Source organism: Oenanthe melanoleuca, chromosome Z (assembly GCF_029582105.1).
Source record: "Oenanthe melanoleuca isolate GR-GAL-2019-014 chromosome Z, OMel1.0, whole genome shotgun sequence".
NCBI lineage: Eukaryota > Metazoa > Chordata > Aves > Passeriformes > Muscicapidae > Oenanthe > Oenanthe melanoleuca.
Window position 1 is genome coordinate 75,750,497 of NC_079362.1, and position 22,937 is coordinate 75,773,433.

Here is a 22,937-nt window from a genome sequence, read left to right on the forward strand (position 1 = left end):
TGAACCCAACTGGTACATAAAGAAGAGACAAGGGCCAAAGGCAGAAAGTCACACAAATATATTCACTGTAGTGATTTTCCTAAGAGACTCAGCCCAGCATCATGTCAAAACACGGTGACCACACTGAAAAGTCAAGCTGGGAGTAATTAAAATGGAGCTGCAGACAAGATGGGGAATGTATAACTAAAAATCCAGCTGCAGCTCCCAAAGGCTGGGAGGGGGAAGCTGGTGCTGCACTGCCCCCATCCAAACTCCCTCCATGGAGCTGGAAACAGCTAGTGGGTCACATTCACAGAGAGGGACAGGGGTCAGAGCAGGAATCTTGGACTCTCTGAGGTTGGAAAAGCCCTCCCAAGTCATGGAGCTCCAGCTGTGCCCCATCCCCACCTCGTCCCCCAACCTGGGTGTCACCTCCAGCCCTTCCTTGGACACCTCCAGGGATGGAGACCCCAAATCCCCCTGTGCAGATCCTTCTAATCCCTGACCACCCTTTCCATGGATAAATTCCTCCTGGTGTCCACCCTGAGCCCCCCCTGGCCCTGAGGCCATTCCCTCTCCTCCTGTCCCTGTTCCCTGGGATAAGATCCCAAATCCCCCTGGCTGTCCCCTCCTGTCAGGGAGCTGTGCAGAGCCACAAGGTCCCCCCTGAGCCTCCTTTTCTCCAGGCTCAGCCCCTTTCCAGCTCCCTCAGCCTCTCCTGGGGCTCCAGCCCCTTCCCCAGCTCCGTCCCTGCCCTGGACACGCTCCAGCCCCTCGGTGTCTCTCTTGTCCTGAGGGTTCCAGAGCTGTGCCCAGCACTGGAGGTGTCCCAGCAGTGCCAGCACAGGGCAGTGTGGAACCTGTGCTGCTCAGGTCAGGCTGACTGCAGCAGAAATGCAGGTTTTCAAGAGGGAATTTCTGCCAGGCTCCAGGCTCCTGCCCAGAGCGATGACACACACAGAAATCAGAGCCAGGATGAGGATGTGGGCACACAAGGGATCTTTTGTTCCTCTCAAGAAAAGCAAGAACCAGCCAGGGCATCAGTGGCTGTGCTGGCTCTCTGTGTGACCATGGCACAGCTTTCACACTGCTCCAAGCAGGGCAAACACCTTCTGTGTGGAGCCCTGAAGCCTGGGAACTTTGAACTTTCTGCAGAACTTTCTATGGAACTTTCTGGCACTGACCCCCTGGAGAACACTGCTTTTGAGTTGGGGCCTTGGAGAGGGATTCCAAATTTGAGTGATGCAGTTAAAATCACTGGTGTGCAGTTTGAATAAAAGTGTGGTGTCACACAGTGAAGAGTTTGGAATTTGGAGTTTTTAGAATATAGTATATGTATAATATATAGTATATAGAGTACAGTATATAGTATATAGTATATAGTATATAGTATATAGTATATACTATATACTATATACTATATACTATATACTATATACTATAGATAGTATATATGGTATATATACTATATATACTATATATACTATATATTCTATAGTGTGTATATATATATTTACATTATATATAATAGTATAATATATATAGTGTAAATATATAATATATAATATATAATATATAATATATAATATATAATATATAATATATAATATATAATATATAATATATAATATAGGGACAAGACAGAAGTTTTTGGTGTTGTCTCTTTCTGTTTTTTGTCTCTTCTTCTTCCTAATTTCAAGTAACAGTTTTTGGTTGGATAGTTAGTGCTGCAGTGCAGGTCACAGGAGTTTGGTTATTGGGTCAAAGGTATAAATAATACAGGTGTTAGGACATTATTGGACTGTTTAGATTTAAAGGACCTTGTATCTAGCTAGATTTGCCTCCATTTTGCTCACATTTAGCTGGTAGCTAGAAGTGCTGCAGAACTCTCTGTACTTTAGATAAGATTTAATAAAAAAACTGGAGGATGTCACATATGAATTTTAATCTCTTGCCCTTTTTTTATTGTTTTTTTTTAAGCTGTTTCACATGCAAGTGCTGCAAAAGCATCTTTTTAGTGAAAAGCTCATACCTAAGGTAGAGTTTTAACACACACTGAGTCCACTGTAGCTGTTCAGGTGCTTTATAAACAATTTTGACTTCAAGAAAGGGGTCAGGTGTTGTTACACACCCTCTGCAGCCCCCCTATACAGTCCACCCATAGCTTTTTGGGGGTTTTTTTTGTTTTTTTGGGGTTTTTTTGTTTGGTTTTTTTTGTTTGTTTGTTTTGCATTTTTTTGTTTTTGTTTTGTTTTATTTTCTTGTTTTTTGGATTTTTGTTTTGCTTTGTTTTTGTTTTGGTTTGTTTGTTTTTTGTTTTGGGGGGTTTTTTTTGTTGTTGTTTTGTTTTGTTAGTTTGATTTTTGGTTTGGGTTTTTTTTTATGTCGTTGTTTTGTTTTTGTTTCGTTTTGTTTTTTTCTTCTAAATTGGCATTTTCTGATGAGAGGACAACAGCAAACACAGGATGGCACAGCTGTGAAGGCACCTCCAGTCCCATCTCTTGGGCTCTGAGCTTGAGGCAGTGAGAAAGCACAGAGGAAGCCACTAACACTTGCACACACCAACTGCTTTACTCTGCCCCTGTCCCTGCATGGCCATGCCACACAGGAAACAAAAATCAGAGAAATAAAAATGTGATTGCCTCAAATTTTTCTCGTTTAACAGAGTGTCTTAAGTTTTGTGCCCTTTTCCCTTGCCATCCACTCAATCCCATCCAATCCCCTCCACTTTGCTTTCCCTGTGTGCTCTGGGCCACTAATAAAAATACCCAAAATATTAAAAAAAAAACCCCAAGACTGGCCAGACTGCTTTCCTCTCTTAATCACCTTGCAAGTTTGACTTCTGAGATGGCAAGCTTGAGTTTTATTCCTGACCTACAGGGATGCACCAGACATAATCCAATTGTTTAAAAGCTGAACTGCAAAACAAGTGGTATTTTTGCAGCAGTTTAGGTTTAACCCACCTCACCCCAAAGGACTAAAGCTGAGCTGCAGGCACGAGGCATCCCAGAGAGTCAGAATTTCAGCTGAAAAAGGGACAAAAATAAAGCCTTTTCAAAGCCCTTTGTCCATCACCCAGGAGCTGTGCCATCCACACACCCAACAGCTCCACCACTCCTTGGAGGGAAAAGCTGGGATCAAGCTGCAGAGAGCACAACAGGAGAGCTCAGACTTCAAACCCAGTGTGCTGCAGTTTAAGGCACATTTCAAACAACCAGGTAGGTTCCTGTAATCCATGTCCCCATCTCCTCCCAGCCCTGTCTGAAACCCTCTTTTGTACCCAAGCCTGCAATTACCATAATAACAGCCCGAAACAGAGAGCACCAGAGGAGCACTGAGCAGAGAGGACCTTCCCTGAGAGCTCTGAAGGTGGTTATTTCCCTGTCCCCCTGCAAACAGAGCAGGCTGAACCCCCAGAGACAGCAGTTATCCATTATGAGCTGCTGTCAAAAGCAGCTTTATTCTGATTAGAAGGAAAGCAGAGACAAGCATTGCTGGCTAGAGCTGCCAGCCCACCACCTGCAGATTTCCTCAGGGATGTGGGAGAGCAGTGTGCATTCCCTAGCACAAGCTTCACCAGAAAAGTGAGGTGCTGCTTTATATTTTAGGTGCTTGCCCTGGAAAACACGCAGGTCCTGTCCACGCTGGTCAGCAAAACCCTGGTATCTTCTAAAAAGAACCATGCAGCTTGCTGCCCAGTCTGGAACCACACAAGGACAATTTCCCAAGCCTTCCTCTCTCCACAGGCAGCTCCCCAAATTCCTGAGCTCTTCTCAAAGCGTTTTTACCCAAAGCACAAGCACCTGCAGGAGTGAACTGCAGGCTGGAATCAGTCTGGGAACAATCCACCCGACCTCTGGCCACGGCAGGGCTCCTCCAGAGGCGTTTATGGATTGAACTCTGGCTCATTTTTATTAGAAATGCATCCTAACTCACCACTAAAACCCAGACACAGCAGAAGGAGCGTTGTAACCCTTGGAAAATTGTTCAATGCTTACTCTTGCTATTAAAAGCAAGAGTACAAAAATCTCAGCTAATCCACAAGCAAACATAAACACACAGTGTGAGTCCTGAGAACTGTAATAAAATACAACAATTTTCAGTTTCTTCTAAGATTCTCTTTTGGATCATGTTAAGAACAATATCCTACATTTGTCCCCAGCAACACAACAAGCACGGAAATAAATAAAGCAAAACTCTCACCATGTCCATCTGGTGAAGACACTGCTTTGAGGGATGCATAAATACCTCCAAGTATCTGGCAGTCAAAACTCAAAATCTCCATAAAACAACAACTAACATTATCTTCTGGAATCAGTTTATCTCGCCCAATTATCTGAAATGTGGTTTCCTCTACGCTATTAAACACGGCATTTGCGGAGGGGTTTGAATTTCTTCCAGGAAATTCATCCCAGAAGCAACAAGAGAGGGATCCCCCACTGAACCCCTGAGGACCACAGGGACCCCCATCAGCCCAGCAGCCTGGGTGCAACCACAGGCTGAAGTCAGGCAGAATTAATTAGAAATATCTCATCTCCAGCACGCTCTCTGTCACATCCTTGCCTCCACGGAGCATCTGGAGCATTCCATGGCATCTCCACCCACCCTGGAGCCAAACCCCCGTGGCTGGCCCCCACTGACCTGGCCATCTGCTTGTAGGCCTCCTCGGCCACGGCGAAGATGTGGGGGTCCATGTCCCCCATGTTCTGGCCGCTGTAGGCGTAGATGACATCCTGCTCGTAGATGGGCAGGGGCTCGTAGGGGTTGATGGCCACCAGCACGATACCTGGGGGCAGACAGACAGGCAGGCACGTCACAGAACAAGCAGGGAGCTGCTGTTTCAGTTGCCTCAGCTGGATTTTTAAAATGAAAAGATGGGGAGTTAACAGAGAAAGGCGTGCGGTGAATGGGGAAGGGCTCGTAATTCTTATCCCAAAATCTCCTTCAACAGCAAGGCAGTAATCCCCTGTGCAGCTACAAAGGAGATGCACAAAACTGGTGAGAAGAGCAAAAATATACAATAATCTCCATTGTGTGAAGACAGATTTTGAGGGGGTGAGGAGACCAACACAGCCTGAGCCAGCACGACAGAAAAGCAATTCCTGTGCATGCAAAGCTCTGCTAGACCCAAACAAACATCCTGGGTTTTCCCCTGGATTGAGTCTGCAAGTGAAAACTGCCAACAAAGAATGCACCCAAACCAAACTGAAACACGTAAATCACAGGAAAGGAATGCCAGAGCCTGCTCTGAGGATTTAATTTCTGCCTGCTCCCCAGCTCTGGGCACGCTGGAGGAGGCAGCGAGCTGGGAGCTGAGCAGAGCCCAAGCCACACGTGGGAATGCTCTGCAGCTGACAAAGCTCCACCTCTGAGCAGTTTCAGGTCGGGCACTGTGGATGATACAGCTGTCCCTGGAAAAGGCAACTGGGATTTTGTGCCCTGAGACAATGAAACCTTTCATGAGAGATGCCCCCTCTCCCCAGGGAAACCCCTGTTATCATTTAGGGTTTCTATTGGTCTTTAACTTCACTAGATGGTTGGTCTTTTCTCACCTAGAATCTTAAAGTAATTGGATAATTCTCAAATTATAATTTTGCTGGTTAGGAATTCAATCCCCCTGAAATCTATAAAACCCCTTGCTGTGCTATGTAACTGGATTTTGCTGGCAGAATCCTCTGAAGAAATAAAGCTGCTTTTGGAACCTCTACTGCAATTCCCAAAGTCTCTTTTCTGGCTAGCTGAGAAGCTGAATTCTGCCTTGGGGGCCCTCAGAGCTATCTGGACCAGTATCAGCCCAAAGCCAGAACTACTCTAGCCCAGGCAGCTACAGGGCAAGTCTCAGTGTCCCTGCAAGGAGCTCCAGGAGCACCTGGCTGGGGTGTTCCATGTCCAATTGCTTGCTGCAATTACAGGAGCCCTCAGCTCACAGCAAACACCCGGAGGGTGACTCAGCCTGGCTTTGCACAGAAGGCAAAGGTCAGGGACTGTCACATCCCCTGCCCCTGCAGGACACTGGCCCAGCTGCTCCACCTCCCCCAGCCCTGCTCCTGCCTGTTTGCTTCCCCGTTCTGCTCGGTCAGTTCTCCCTTTCTCACCAAAACCATGGTGCAAGCCAAGCTGAAGGGCTCTCCTCCCTTCAGACAAGCACCTTCCTGCCCTTCTCAACCACTTCACAACCAGAGCACGAGGTGTGCTGCATCCAGGGAGAGCTTTGCAATAACCCTGCACAGCCCAAACACCTGTATCTCCATCAATGCTGCACGCAGGGTGATCATGAACCTTCATGAGAAGCTGCCCTCGTGAAACCTCACTGATTTTGGGTACAGAAGGCACACGGGCAGCTGCAAAAGGCTGCAAGTTATGCCAGTAATCCAACACTACACATCATTAAATACTGAAAGCTAACATTGCTAAGAGCCACAGAGGTTTTGTATTTCCAGGGCACTGCTTCAAAAAGTGATTTCCTCCTGCCAAGCATTTCCTCTGCAAACCCAGACTCCAGCACAGTCACAGCTGTACACACCAGGGCACAGAGAATGGCTTCCCACTGCCAGAAGACAGGGCTAGATGGGATTTTGGGAAGGAATTCCTGGTTGTGAGGGTGGGCAGGCCCTGGCACAGGGTGCCCAGAGCAGCTGTGGCTGTCCCTGCATCCCTGGCAGTGTCTAAGGCCAGGCTGGATGGGAACTGGAGCAGCCTGGGATGTCCCCACCCATGGCAGGGTGTTGGAACAAGACAATCCTTAGAACCCCTTCCAACCCAAGCAAGTCTGGGATTCTATGAATTGCCTTCTTTCCTCTTCTCTCAGTTTTTCAAGTTGAACTTGTTGCTGTCCATCCACAGGTAACTGCTGTCCTGAATAGCTTTGGCAAGGCACCCTCCCCAAAAATCACAAACCCAAGTTTACACCTGCCCTCCTCCTGCTCTGAATTTGGGAGTTAGATGAAAAAGCTGTGAAGAAAAGGAAGGAAATGGCAGTGCTGGGAGGTTTTTTGCACTTTTTCTGAAGGAAAACCTGCTATGGACATTCCTCAGCAGGATCTCTCTGGCATGCAGCTATTCACTGCTTTTTTTTAAGTCCTGCTTTTTCCCTGTGGGGGCTGCCAGGCACATGCAAGGCTTGCCTCAAACTCTGACCAGGTGTTCCCACCCAGAGCAGCTGTACCACAAGCTCAGCAAGTTCACAGTGGCCTCAAAAGCCACCTCTGGCTTTACATCCTCATGCCTCCCACCCACCCTAAACCCACCACCCCCAGACTCTGGTTTATGGTCCCCAGGGGTTTCTCTGTGGCCCCACAACCTCCCAGGAGCCAAAGATGAGGTCTGGACACTCACCACAGTAGGTGTAGATGTGGTTGGACTCGAGGAACCTGACTTTGAGGTTGTGCAGCACGGCAGGCTCGTGCAGGTAGCTCAGGACAGTCAGGTCGTTCTGCCCCTCCAGGATGTCTGGGTTGCGCAGGAAGGGCAGCTCGTTCCCCTGCAGGTCCAGGGGGTATTCATAGAGCTGGAGAGACACAGGAGGAACACAGCAGCTCAAAAAAAAACCAACTCCTTTAATGGCTGGTAGCTTTCCCAGGTTAGTGTAAAATACTTACATGCCTTGCTCTAAATTAAATTAAAAGTGATACGATGATAAATGCTATAGGGACTTGGATGGCAGACTGCCAGGTCAGCCCTCTGGCTTTGTGCTGACCATCAAATGGTCCTGGTGGACACTGATGGTCCAAAGCACCAACCTGGCCATACCTGACCCTTTCTCAGGCCAGCCTGGGGACAAACAGCCTTTGGCCAGCTCTGAGCAGTGACAGGCACTGTACAGAAACCCACAGCTTCATCTGATCTAAGCATCTTGCTCTTGGAACAGCATTCCAAACTAGACCGTGTTCTTACCATCACAGCGATCTCCCAGCTCATTTTTAACTCAAGATACTGTTCTACCTGAAACCTGACACCCCTTGAGGCAGAGAGGACGTGGAGAAGCAGGGAGTTCCTGCTGGTGAAGTGTCTGAGAGCCAGGTTACACTGCTGAAGTTGGCATATGGGCAGCCTTATGCTATTTTTGACTCGTCCCCAAATGAGCAACAGAGCCATCAGCTAAAAAAAAAGTGTATTTTTTTTTTTTCTTTACAGGGGAGGGTAAAAAAATTGCCAGTGATGCTGCTTAGCACAGCATGCCTCGGAAAGGATGTTCAGCTCCCACCAGAAGGGAGGAATCCCTGTTTCCAAGCAAAACCACTGCACTGGGTCACTGCCTGTGCACAAGGAAAGCTGACCCAAGTGCACGAGGACAGGCTGGATTTATCCTCCAGCTCCACCTTGTCGATGCCAATTTTCAAGGGTTTGCACTCAGTCTCACATCTTAATGGCGAGCACACCAGGGATGCCCTGTGATATTTACAAGTCAGCTCTTGGCTGGGAGGGAGTGCTCCTGCATGCAGAGCAGAGCCAGAAACCACAAACCCCACGAAGACTGGCTTGGAGCACAAGGACAAAAGGAAGCACTGAAGAGCTGGGTAATGCATGTTGGCTGGCAGGAACAAAGGGCTTTCTACAGCTTTGAATCCCCTGAAGAAACGTGTGCTGGGCATCTCCAGCCTCGTGCATGTGAGGGCTGTTCCCTTTTGCAGGAGCTTTTCAGTCCAACATGGCACAGATCAAGGCAGGACTTCACACAGGAAAGCACCAAACAGGGCACTCCCAGAGACCTTGGGTCTCCTGCACAACCCCAAAATGAGATGTTCCATGTTTCACCACGACTGTGACATGCTTATTAGGCTGCTGCCTGCAACACCTGGTAAGCCTTTCATCTCCTTGTACTTTAATGTTGCTGATCCTGAACTCAGCTGCACAAAAAGATTAGACCTTGCAGGACTCCTCAGCCCCTTTAATTTCCAGGTAAATATCCAGATTAAAGAGGAAAAGAAAATAATTCCTGCACTAAAGTACTAAAACTGCAGGAGATCTCAGCCAGGAAGGGAGGATGGGGCTGTGGCACTCAGCAATAGGAGCAGGCACAGAGTTCCCAGAGCAGCTGTGGCTATCCCTGGATCCCTGGAAATGTCCCAGGCCAGGTTGGACAGTGCTTGGAGCAACCTGGGACAGTGGAAGGTGTTCCTGCTATGGCAGGAGGTGGAATGGGATGAACTTTAAGGTCCTTCCAACCCGAACCATGATAAAATGATTATTCTGTGCCTGGTGCTTCCAAGGGATTGCAGGGTGGCATCTGTGCATCTCCTCATCCAGATTTATCACCGTGGAAGGTAAGAAAGGCATCAAGCATCCTCCATCCTTTATCCTCCCCAGAAATGTGTGCCCTATGCTGGAAGAGCAGACTGGGCAGGGCAAAAAGCAGCAGCACCGAGCCCTGGGTGCAGATCCCAACATCAACAGCACTCCCTGCAAGCCTGGCAGGCTCACACACTGCCCCTGCTCGAGCTGCTCTGAAAGAAAAACTGCTCTGAAGAGCCACAGCTCATTCCTCTTCTCCATCTTCCCATTAGGGTGAAAATGCTCCCCACACTGGGGAAAAGTCTGGCTTGGAGGGGATGGGAATTACTTGGAACATGTGAATCTGTAGAGGGTGGTCTCTACTACCAGATCTCACTCTAGACAGCTCAGGAAGCCCCACTTGCCCAAGAAGAAAGAGGGTTCAGGCGAAAACCTTCATGAAAAATGTATTTATTCTCCCTGCTACACCAACAGCTCACGGTGGGTACAGGGCATGGCTGCTGCCTCCCCAGATGATGCAAATGCCATGGCTAACTTCATCTGCAACTCCTGCTGAAACTCAGCGTCCCACTCCACCAGGATTCTGTGTGGAGCAGAAGCAGCTGCCCCTCCCCAGCCTCCACCCTGCTCCTGGGATGATCAATAGCTGGCTGCACATCTACATTTAAATGAGTTTTGTGTGGTTTTTTTCTCTTTTACAGCTTTCCTTGTTTGAAAACAAAGCCAAGGAGAGAGGGGTTTACGTAAGGCAAGGCGTGGAGGAGGCTGTAGCACAGCAGCCACCCCTGAGCCGTGTGTGGGTTTTCCATCAGTGCCACCAGCCGTGCTCTCCACGCAGCAAAAAGCACAAACTGCCATTCCTGACACGCTGCTGCTGCCATAAAAAACATGTGTCCTGGTATCACAGGCTGTTACCAGTTTGCCAGGAGATGAAAAGAGATGATGGGGGTCAAGGGTTTTTCTCACAACCTACTGCAACACAAGTGTCTGGGGAGGGAGCAGCCAGGGAAAAGCTGGAAGTGTTAAGGCAATAAAACACGTTTTAAAACACTTCACAGAAACTAGGAGATGGCTCAGGCTTCTTCACACATTAATTCGAAGCTTTAAATTACTAAAAAGAATAATGGCATTCGAAAGCTTACAGTTTCATCTTCAAGTTTCAGCTGGAGGCTTTTATCTCCTTCTTTGTAATCCTGGATAATTTCTGCTGATTTCCAAACTTCATCAGGGTCAGGAATCCAAACCCTAGTGTACTGGAGAGGTGAAAAAGAAAAGAAAGAAAAAGTTTAAACACGATGAAACCTCGGGAAATTAAATGAGAAATAAATTAATTTTCCATTAATACAGTCTCACAGTCATTGTAAAGTCAATGCAGCTAAACCATTTATTTTAGTAAAAGAAAAAATAAATCTGGTTTTAGTTCTTGGGGTAAATTACAGACCAGAAGTCTAATTTTTCAGTCTAATTTTCTCCTGTACAAGATGTACACTGATTGTTACCAATCTAACAAAGCAGGATAAAGTCTCAAGGTACAATTTAATTTCCCTGGGGAAAAAAAAAAAACAAAACAAAACAAAACAAAACAAAACAAAAAAAAAAAAAAAAAAAAAAAAAAAAAAAAAAAAAAAAAAAAAAAAAAAAAAAAACAGCCTTCCAGGAGGCTTTTATGAAATAACACAATTCACTCCCACCTACACCAAAGTGTGTTTATTTTGCTCAATCAGGGCAGTTTGGTGCCCACAGAGCAATCCTGACCCAAACCCACAGCCAAGGACAGAGGCAGGAAAATGAAGACACCAAAGCCACCTCCTCCAGCTGGAGGTGAACTAACACCACGCTCAGACTTAAAGGAATTAGTGAATTAGGTTAAATTTAACCTTTTTTTTTTTGCATCTCCAGAGTCAGGGCCACCAAGGGAGGAGCCCCAAGGAAAATCTGTGCAGCCCTGCCCAAGTGCCCCAGGGGGTTTTGGCTGGTGCTGGACTCATCCAGCCTGCACAGCCAACAGGACCCCCCAAAAAACACTGATTTACTGCCCTGCTGACTGAAATGAGAGCTATATAATATCACCCCACTCAAAACACTGGGAGACATCCCAGCAAATCCAAGTGACAGAGCCCCAAAAGTGCTTTTTTGGCTTTCATCTGAACCCAAACCTCAGCAGGCAACGTCCAAGTCACAATTTGCAGCTAGCAAGGAGTTAACACAGCAGCAGCCACCACCTGGCAGCTGAAAAGCAATAGATTTTTATACATTATCACACGTAATTATTTTTAGAGCTGCTCAATAGCTGCAGCAGCAGGAACCTTTAGATGTTAATGGAGCCACACAATCATGTTCCCAGAACAAGTTACACCAGGGAGTGGGGGAAAGATGTGAAAATGTGAATTTTCTCAGCTGCAGCAGCTCATGAGCCTTCAGTGCTGTCCCTGCCCTGAGGAGAGGACCTGCAGAGGGGAAGGAGCTCTTGGGACCCCTACCAGCCCCACCAGTGTGGATTCATCCAGTGCCAGCTCTCTGCTGGCAAAAAGTGAGAGTCAGACACGCCCAAAATATCCAGGGATCAGGATGTGCCCGGCTCAGGGCAGCTTCAAAAACAAGGTGCTGCTGGTCCTGGCAACCTTGCAAGTTTTCCACCTGCAGACAGGGCTGGGCTGAGCCCTGGGCAGGCAGGGACACACTGACCCCCCAGCACCCTGAAATGGGGAGCCTGTGAGTGCTTTGTAGGGGAAATGTGGGTACAGCTCCAGCAGCAGAAAGAGGCCTCGTGGGCCATCGCCAGCCATGGCCAGGAGCCACCCAAGTGGGTTTTGTAAAATAAAATAAATGAAATAAAATGAAATAAAATAAAATAAAATAAAATAAAATAAAATAAAATAAAATAAAATAAAATAAAATAAAATAAAGTAAAATAAAGTAAAATAAAATAAAATAAAGTAAAATAAAATATAAAATAAAATAAAAGTAAAGTAAAATTAAAAATAAAATAAAATAAAATAAAATAAAATATAAAGTAAAGTAAAATAAAATATAAAATAAAATAAAATAAAATAAAATAAAATAAAATAAAATAAAATAAAATAAAATAAAAATCATAACAATACAGATTTTCCCAAACTTTGTGCACACACACACGTGCCAGGGGCCACCAGGTGTGACAGGAGGCTCTGAGGGGGGCAGCTCTCAGCACCCACAGCCTGCTGGTGGGAGGCTGCACAACCCACCAACCACCCTGAGCACAACACCACAGAGTTCTAGTAATAAAAAAATAAAATAAAGTAAAATAAAATGAAATAAAATAAAAAAAAATAAAAATAAAAATAAAAATAAAAATAAAAATAAAAATAAAAATAAAAATAAAAATGTAATAATAATAGTAGTAATACTAGTAGTAGTAGTAGTAGTAGTAGTAATAATAATAATAATAATAATAATAATAATAATAATAATAATAATAATAATAATAATGGCACACAAAAAGGGGGAGCAGCGCCTGTTCTGCTGTGCCTCTACACCACCCTCCCCTCCCTGCTGTGCTCTCAGCCCTCCCTGCAGGGCAGGCTGCTGCACAAGCCCCCATCCCAGCCCTCCCTTCCACCCATAAATCCCAGATACACCAACCACACAGAGCATTTGTCACTGGCACGTCTTTACAAGGCCAGATTTAATTAGAACCTGGCCAGGCTTGGGGGCAGCCCCTGGTGGGGTCACCACCCTCACCTCCCCTGCATCCCCTGACCCTGACCTCAGCTCCCCCAGGGCAGCCTCACACCCCTCTGTTTGGGAAATGAGCCCACGGGGGGAGAGGCACCAAAACTGCCACCAAAGCTGTCACCAAAACTGCCAACAAAACTGCTGCCAAAACTGTACCCAAAGCTGTCACCAAAACTGCCACCAAAGCTGTCACCAAAACTGCCAACAAAACTGCTGCCAAAACTGTACCCAAAGCTGTCACCAAAACTGTCACCAAAACTGCCAACAAAACTGCCACCAAAGCTGCCACCAAAACTGCTGCCAAAACTGTACCCAAAGCTGTCACCAAAGCTGTCACCAAAACTGCCACCAAAGCTGTCACCAAAACTGCCACCAAAGCTGTCACCAAAACTGCCACCAAAACTGTACCCAAAGCTGTCACCAAAACTGCCACCAAAGCTGTCACCAAAACTGCTGCCAAAACTGTACCCAAAGCTGTCACCAAAGCTGTCACCAAAACTGTCACCAAAACTGCCACCAAAGCTGTCACCAAAACTGTTACCAAAGCTGTCACCAAAACTGCCACCAAAGCTGTCACCAAAACTGTTACCAAAGCTGTCACCAAAACTGTCACCAAAGCTGTCACCAAAACTGTCACCAAAACTGTTACCAAAACTGCCACCAAAGCTGTCACCAAAACTGTCACCAAAACTGTCACCAAAGCTGTCACCAAAACTGTTACCAAAACTGTCACCAAAGCTGCCACCAAAACTGCCACCAAAGCTGTCACCAGAGCTGCCACCAAAACTGCCACCAAAACTGCCACCAAAACTGCCACCAAAACTGCCACCAAAACTGCCACCAAAGCTGTCACCAAAGCTGCCACCAAACCAGGGTGCTGGCAGGCGTGGGGAGAGCATCCCTGCGAGCTGCTCCTGCCATGATCACACGGCCATCCTTTTACCTCTGCACCCTGTCCCGGGTTCCTGAGAGCCCTGACAGCCTCTGGATCTTCTGGAGCAGCTTGTTACAAGGGACAGGGCTCAGGGCCATCTCAAAACGGTGGAAGGAAGGATTAACTCGATTTTGGCTTCAGGAGATACAATCCTGGCCAAGCCACTCGACCTCCAGACACTCCAGGGCTTCCATATATTTTCCCTTTTTCAATTTTTTTCAAGAAGACTCCTTCAATCCTTGAGGATGGCTTTAAACAATATGCTAAAATTAACTAGAAATAGCTCTGCCTGCTCAGCCCCTAAAAAAAATTATTTTAAGATGTTGTTTACTTTGTGATGCTTTTTTTTTTTAACCATATCCCCAGTAAAACTACAGCCATTCAGCACTCTCACAGCCTTTTACACTATTCCACCCAGCTTAAGCAGAAGCTTAATAAATTCAATTCCCACCTCCTGATTTGATTCAGATTTTAGCGCTGCGGGTGCAGATTAAAACCAACATTAAATTAGAAGAGGCAGGTCTTGTTTTTCTGTTCCAAAGCCCTGAGTGCTGGCCAAAGGCACTCCCAGCAAGCTCTGAGCAGCGTGCTCCATCTCAGCATGAAGAGATGCAGCCCAGGAGTTACAACTCCATGGACAGAGCATCACTCTCATCACATTAAGAAAATTGTATAATCTTCCATTAAGTAAAAAAAATTAAAAACTATCGACCTCAGCTTCATCTGGGCTGTCTGGTGGTTGCAAGTCTCCATGGCAAGCTGGACATGAGCAAATCCATCTTTATTATTGCTGGGTTTTAATCCCCTGAGTTATTTCAGGAATGCCAGTACTCACAGCTGACCCCGGGAAGTTTTCATTGCTCCTGGGTCAAGGGCATTTTTCCAGGGGCATCCTTCCAACAAACTGCAGACAGAGAGGGGGCACAGCAGAAAACCCACAATAATGGCAATAAACTCAAAATAATAAAACTCAAAAAAATGGCAATAAAACAGCAACAAGCACCTGAGCACCAGGAATTCAGTGACACAGGTGGAGACACAGCATGACAAAGGTTCTTCCACACAGGTTAAGGAAATCTTATGAAAGGATTTTAGTTGAAAATGGAAACATTTATTAAAAAAAAACAAAAAAAAAAACAAAAAAAAAAACAAAGGTGACTGCACAAATGTTAGCCAGAACAAGGTGGAAATTGGGACAAGCCTCTGTATATTTTTCTCTGTAAAGCAAGCACACTTCTACCTCTCTGCCTTTGCAGGGGGCTTACTGCTAACCTCATTCTAAATTGTTCAGTGTCCAGTATTGCTGGACAGTATTTGAAGAGGACAAAAAATACAGGCAGAAGAAAAACCAGCACAAATGCCAGCCTTGTCTTCCTGAGAATATTTATTCTTACACACACAGCATGTGAATGGATAAGCAGCTTACAAACATACCAATAACCACCTCCCACAAGCTATCTATTACTAAAACTCAAGTTTTCCCAAACTGTGCTCTTCTCAAGTAAGAGGAAAGTACAAGCTGTACTTGGAATTAGAAGTGCCCATATCACACACTCTGGGTGTCATTTTTCTGTTCCCTATTTTCCTTTTTTAACTGGTGTTGAAGATCACTCCCCAGAGATAATTTAAAGACGCTCTTGCAGAAATTAAGGAAAAAAAAAAAAAAACCAAACCAAAAAAACAAAAACAGAGGACATTACTTGCAGCCCCATCTGGATGCCCACAGCTCCTCTCTCAGCCTCTGTGCTAAATGAAACAAAATTCTCTTTGTTAATTATCATTAATACAGACCTGGGCTGAGCTGGGGCCACCATGGCTTGGCCTGTGAGTTGCCATTGTGTCCAAAGCTGCAAGATCTGTCACTGCAGAGGCAGACTTGGCACTCAGGAGGCACACCACACTAATATCTGTTTATTACAACAATATCTTGTCTTTTACACCCTTCACACAGTTTACACTTTCCTCACTGGTCACAATTAGTCAACACAGCAATCACTGGCGGAAAGTTCTCCACCTCTGTTCTTCCCAGGACCTTTCTAAAAACACTTTCCACAGCTGTGGGGTATTTTTCCTAGTTATCTTATTTTCTCCTTCTTCTCTTCTTGGTCTCCAGGCCAACAGCCTTGGTCAGAGAACACTTCTCAAAACAAACCTCACTTATTGACATTCTCTAACCCACAGACCAGCTGTGGGTCCTGCTCTAGGTTCCCACATTTCCCACGAGTTGAAGGTGCTCACTGAAGGAATTCCTCTGCTGTGGTAAACCTGTTTGTGTCTGCAAACCAGCTGTGGGTGCTGGAAAAGCCACTGAAGCTGGCAGGAGGGGGACATGGAAAGGGACCAGCTCCATGGCTCTCCTGGGAGCCTTAAAGTTCCCTTCTGCCCCACCTGGCAGTGACTCAGGAGAAAAATCTGCTTTGCCTGTGACACAGCAAGGCACCAGCAAGGTGCTCTGGCACCTGGGCAAAACATCTCCATCAAGGGACTTGTGGATCATTACCTTCTTTTATTGTCATTTACAATGCTGAATACCCAGGCAGATGGCAAACACCATAATCCTCCCTCTGCCATCCTCTGAATGGGATTTCCATCCCAGGAGCAATTTCTCCCCTGCCCTACAGACAAGCAAAGCTCATATTTAGGTCAGGGCTGCCCGTGACTCCGGGACCTGCTGACCCCTGTGTGTGACCCTGGCCTGGCTTCTCTGCCAGCTGCTGGGTCACACCAGCTGGGAACCCTCAGAGGGGACAGGAGGGGGTGGCAGAGGCTGTCCCTGCTTGGTGCAGGGCGGGCAGGGATGGCCCAGAGCTGTGCATCGCTCCCCTGCCCAGGGCTGGTACCTGATCTGGGGGGGGAAACACAAATCCAGCACCTCCAGCACGAGCCAAGAGAGTTTCCTCTCAAAACAGGGACCTCCTGTAGCAAAAGATCAACTCCTTCCTCACCCTAAATCCCCACAAACATGGAAAGGACTGGCAAAGTCATCGTTTCAACTCCGAGTGGGGAACACACACTGCAAACAGCATCATGCTGCAGTGAAAAAAAAAAAAAAAAAGTAATAGTGTTTTACTTCTTAAAAAGCACAAAAAAACATCATTTTGAGCTACAGAATGCAAGTGCTAACCAGCTGAGGGTGTTAAATGTGAAGGGAAAGACAGTGGCACTCTGCAGGAGCATCTCTAATTCCTCAACGTGAGAACGAGCAAACTGAGCATTTCCCAGGGCTGATAAAAATGTGCAAAACAAAACAGCACAGCCAAGGAGGATGAGCATTATCTGCACCATCCCTCACATTCACCACCATCCTCGTGATGGTGGAGTTGGACTCTGGATAAACACACAAATGCACACCCAGACAGTGTCTCCCTCAAGGCAGGGCTCAGAAATTTTGGGGAGCACTTCTCTCCATCCCCAAAAACTGCAGGGTCCCCCAAATTTGAGCAAACCATGTGGTTCACCAGCACCTTAGAGGCACAGGGATATTCTCCTCTCTCCCCTGAAGAGCTGTCAAGCTGATGGATGGCTCCAAGTCTCCCACCAGCACTAAATCTGCTCTGACTCTCCCTGTGGAATTTTATTCCCCCTGCCCAAATTAACCCCGATGATGATTTGCATGAAGTGTCACAGCAGTGCTCGGACAAGCAGCATCTGCAGCATTTATCCACTGGCTCATTAGAAGCATTTCTGATGAAGGGGCACTTAGAAGGCTTCAGTTCATCACTGCACCAACCTCGTGTCACCAAAGGCAGAGAGAAAACTGGCACCGGGCAGAGAGGGGCTGCACCAGGACAGAAATGCTGGGGGTGCCCCTGAAGGCTTTAACTGTGATTTTCAGGATGATTTCCAAGACTAATCAATAGTCCTACATGCAGCTAAGTCAGTTGGTGCCTCCCCAACATCTCCCCTGCCACTTCCTCCGTGGCATCTCGGCGCCGCTCGTCACCGCAGCTTTAATTGAGAGTGACAAGTTCAGCATCAAGGTCTCCAGTGCACACACAGCCCTGCCCTCCCTGCAAAATTCCTCTCCCAAGAGGTCATCAGATGCTGGAAAAGTAGGTGAAGCCCCAGGTGCTTTGGGACAGTGCAAATAAACAATCTGGTCTAAATTTGGGGCAACAAAAGGCTGGGGAGCCTCGTGGGCTGTGACACCACGATTTGCTCTGGGCAGTGCAGCAACTCTTATTTTCACTTTGCTTCTCTACCCTTTAAAAAGCAACGAAAGCAAAGCCAGGGCCAGCAAGGCTCCATCCCCAGGAGGATGTGCACTGTCACCAGAGTGACAAAAACACCCCAGAGCAGCCCGGGATGCTGCAGGGGGAGCTGGGCAGGGTTAACTGGGGCTGGCAGCTCTTCCTGCAGCCCAGCAGCAAGCTGAGCACTGCAGCCCTTGGCCCTGGGTGGCTCTGGAGCAGCACTGCCGAGGCTGGGAGCTGGGTGCAGCCTGATGAGACACAGCAGGGCAGGGCTGAGCCTGGAGTTAAAGCATGTGCTCCATGGCAGAATTAACCAAGCCAGAATTAACCCTGCAGAGCCCTTCAAAACTCAGTGCTCAGCAGTGTCCTGGTTTAAGGACAGGTGTCCCAATAAAGGCAGGAGCTTCTCTTTGAAACGCAGAATGTAAACCCCCTCCCTCCAAATTATTATTATAATTTTGAAATTGAGGGGCTCTCAGGCAAAGAGATGGGAATTAGGAATAACAGTTCTTCACTAGGAAAATTAAAGTAGCAATGCAGTATTACACAGAACAATCCCAGCCCTGCCAGAGTCAGAATCCAAGCTGACACCCGTCAGTCAGTCAGGGTGTTGGCACAGTCCCATTCAATGGTGGCTGCATCCTCCTGCAGGGGCAGATGTGGTTCAGCTGGAGCAGTGCTCCTGGAGAAGGTGCAGTTTCCTCTGAAGCTCCAGGGATGATGTGGAAAGGTCTGGCTTTCCTCTGGAATCCAGTGGAAAGAAGGTGCCTTGGTGTCCAAAATGTCAGTTTTTATCTGGGTAGGAAAGGCTTGGCTGCTCCCCTGGCTGGAGCATCTCCCATGGGATGATGGAATTTTATCAGTCATGCCCTGGGACTCAGTGGCCATGAACAGGAGATATCTCCTGGAGGGAGGATGGGCTGTGGGAAGATAAAGATGATTGCCCAGCTGGTTTAAAGATGGCCCATGAGCAGATAATGTGTGCCAGGAGATCAGGGACACTGCCCCAGCTGGGTCAACAGATGGGGACAGAATTCACATTTCTGGCCACATCCTGTATTGCAGCCCAAGACAAGCAGGATCAGAGGAGCACCAAGAGACACCAGTGCCCAGGGTGCTGCTGTGACTCCCCTCCTCAGCTCAGGGGATCACTGCCCCACAGAAATCACTATTTTCTCTTCTGTCAGGCGTGGCTCAGCCCTCAAAATGCTCCCCACCTGCTCTTCACGATGCTCCCCATCACTGTCCACCCCCTGCCAGAAACAGGGACACTCTGCAAGCCCCCAGAATCTCTGCAGAGTCCTTGGGAAGTATAAAAATCTGATGATTTATTAAAAAAAAAAAAAAAAAAAAAAAAAAAAAAAAAAAAAAAAAATCAAGTACAAAAATCTGGTGGTAAAGCCAGCACAGGTAACTTGACCTGACTTGCAGATCATGGGTGCTCACGGCCCAGCACCCACCCAAATCAGCTCCTCTGGGACCCCTCACCTCTCCTGGCAAGTTATTTATTGATTAAAAAGTTCCCACATTGCACAGGATCATGAAAAAAATCCTTGAACCAGGATGAGCCTTTCACACACAGCTCAGCATGCACACAGATTTTGGTTTTTTTGGGTTTTGTTTGTTTTTTTGTTTTTTTTTTTTTTTTTTAATTAAAGGGTCACAGGAGTTTTACAGACTTGCATTTTGCCTTTTTTCAACTAAAAAACTCCATGCAGGGACCAAGTGTGCCTGTAGCATGACTTTCACCAAACAGCCTCTCACACTGCAAGAGAGAAATCCTTCCAGGCTACTTTCTGCAAATCCCTGTTGATTGGCATTAATTACCCTTCTCTGCTGTAATTCTCAATTAATCAAAACCTTTAGCAGAGATGTGATGTAACCTTGCCTTCACTGTCCCCTTTTCCATCCAAAATCCATGTGAGTTCACCACTCCTTGGTGAGCACAAGCTGGGTGCAAAACATGCTCAGTATACCATTTACAGCTGATTGGTAATGAACAGTCAAAAAACCAGCCTTTGGGTTTAATTAAATGGTCAAAAATGGCCTTTCACCCTGGGTTTGCAGAGTCCTCTATCTGTGGCACAGCCCTGTGATGCTTTAGGGGGATTCACAAGCACGTTTACATCCCTTGTTACAAGATTTTAGATGCAAATGGCCCTAAAGTTACAGAGCATTTTTCAGCATTTTTCCAGCAAGAGGTTATGCTGGAAAGACCCTTGGGGGCCACCTCTGCATCCTTCTCACTGCTGAGCAGCTGAAGGAAAACAAACTGATCACCAGGGATTTAAATGAGAAACGTTTTACCAGAGGTAATTAAAAAATTCCAGCAACCAGGCCTGTTAGCAATGAGGAGACACCTGGTGATCAAGACACAAAGGTGGAATAAATATGTTCAATTAAAGTAACTGAGGCAGTGAACACACACTCAGACACTCTCAGCTGCTGAGGAATGGGAGGGCAGGGAAAAATTATGGAAGGGTTTGGGTGGGAAGGGACCCAGGGACTCCTTCCACTGTCCCAGGATGTTCCAGCCCCAGTGTCCAGCCTGGTTTTGGGCACTCCAGGGATGCAGGGGCAGCCACAGCTGCTCTGGGCACCCTGTGCCAGGGCCTGCCCACCCTCACAGGGAAGAACTTCTTCCTAAATTTCTTTCATCTCCTTGCAGCAATTTCCAGGCACCTGGGAATGTGATTTGTCCTGGTTCTGCTGCTCCCAAGGTGTTCTTCACACCAGGCCTGGGATGAGCACTTGTATCTTGAGTTGTTCCATGTCAATGCACAAACTCCTTCCCTTCTCTCCAGTGAAATCAGCAAGATTTTGCAATTGTTGTGCCAATACTGTTTCAAAACACACGTCCAAGGAAACCCAAATAAAAGGAAGTTTTCTTTTTAACACATAAAATGCAAGGCACAACATGGCTGGGCAGCCAGCTCTGTTTTCCTTCTCATTCCCTCACAGTTTTAGCTGAAATTCTGAGATTTTGGCTCTCCAGACCTTCCCACACTAATATCCTGCAGCCTCTTCTTTACACACACAAAAACTCCGTGGAAAAGCATCCCCTAAATCCTCCAACAAAGGTAGGGGAGACAAAAGCTTAAACAAGGGAGGATGCAGGAAAGAACATCTCCATCAAGCCCTGAATTTTGGATCTCAGAAGGTGATTTGGGAGGTGGTGCCTTTAGCAAAGCAGCATTTGTGTTCTGCAGGAAGGGCTCAGGGAGGGGGAAAAACGTGCAGAAGACTGCCCAAGTCCCATTTTGGAAATGGTTGCAAGAAGGGCACCTGAATACACTTTAAAAAACCCAAAACAAAACAACAAACAAAAACAAAGGGGGGAAAAGAACAAAATAAAACAAAACAAAAGAAAAATCAGCATCACTTGAATACACCTTTTCCAGCCTTCACCTACTCACACCACCCGAGGTGGGGAAAACAATTATTATTAGCTAGAAAGCAGCAAAACAAATAGAAATTGTAATTACAGCAGTTTCAGAGTGCATGAAGACAGCTCACTCAAATTAGGATCAAAGAACAACTCAAACCACCTCCACCAAACGCTGCTCTGCCACTTTGCTCTAAGGGATGACCTCATGCCTTGCTAGGCAGATGAATAACATGAAGGAAAAAAAAACCTAAATTGGATAAACATTACATTACTCAAGTTTATTTTGCTGTAAAACTGAGAGTTCCCAGCTCAGAACGTACAAGACCAAAGGTTCCTGCCCTTTCTGACAAAACAGCCAGCCCCAACAGCTGAGTTCCCCCAGGCTGCAAGGGTCAGTGGCTGGACAGGGACAGCTGAGCTCAGCTGGCTCCAGTCCCTGCCACAGGCCAAGTGCACTCAGGGTAACCCACAGGTGTCCCACAGGAACTCCAGATCACAGGACCCAGAAGCATTTGGGCTGGAAAAGCCCCCACACCACCGAGTCCAACCATGCCCTGCTCTGCCCAGCCCACACTGACCCCAAGTGCCACCTCCATCCTTTAAACCCCTTTAAGGATGGGGACCCACCACTGCCAGGGCCAGGGATGGGCAACCCTTCCACAAAGGAATTTTCCCTAGTACCCAAATGGATCAGAAAAGGTGGCCATGCACACCCATGGGTGCACCAGGGACTGGGGACCCTGTCCAGAGGGGATGTGACAAAAGCAGAGGGGTGTGGAGCCCCTCATGCCCCCTCACAGCTGCCCCACCTTCCATCCCACACTGCTGGGACACCAGAGGCTGCTGCAGACTTTCCAAGGAGTCCTCTTAGGTGCTTCATTAAGAATTAAAAAACCCCAGTTTGGATCATGGCGTGCATCATGCAGAGGTGCCATCCAAACTGAACTCCAGACACCAAACCAGTGTTGCAGTTTCCCTGGGGCACCTCTCACATTGCAAGGCTGGCTTTCCTTCCCCCTGCCAGGGGCAGTGAGCCCTTATCAGGGCATTACTGAAGGCACTGTCAGAGCTCCCAGCTCCCAGCCACAGTGCAGATCAGACCCACTCTGTATGAGCAAAACCACCCCAGTGAGAGCAGAGACTGAACCTGAGAGGAGTGGGGTCTATCAGAGCATCAGCGAGATGGATTTGGCTGCAGAAAGGCAAATATTTGCTTTGTCCTCCCCTCCCCATCCTGCCTGGGCTGTATTTGCAAATCAGGGTCACTTCCAGCAACAGGAAGCCAAGAAACCCCAGAGAGAAGGCTCAGCTCCCACCAGATCCTCCTTGAGCTTTCAGTCATTGATTTTAACCACTGGAGAAGGACTGGGGACAAGGCATGCAGGGACAGGACACAGGCAATGGCTCCCAGTGCCAGAGGGCAGGGCTGGATGGGATATTGGGAAGGAATTGCTGGTGGGAGGGTGGGCAGGCCCTGGCACAGGGTGCCCAGAGCAGC

At 47.2% G+C, this 22,937-nt stretch overlaps 1 protein-coding gene across 1 annotated transcript in view; it reads right to left on the minus strand.

Moving 5' to 3' along the window:
• The window catches only part of MYO5B (myosin VB), a 156,309-nt gene that overhangs the window by 114,325 nt on the left and 19,047 nt on the right, over window positions 1–22,937 (minus strand). The window contains exons 2-4 of the mRNA XM_056514136.1: window positions 10,353–10,463; window positions 7,315–7,486; window positions 4,621–4,765 (exon numbers count right to left, since the gene is read on the minus strand). Of these exons, the coding sequence (XP_056370111.1) occupies window positions 4,621–4,765; window positions 7,315–7,486; window positions 10,353–10,463 (428 nt within the window). The remainder of the gene's footprint in view (window positions 1–4,620; window positions 4,766–7,314; window positions 7,487–10,352; window positions 10,464–22,937) is intronic.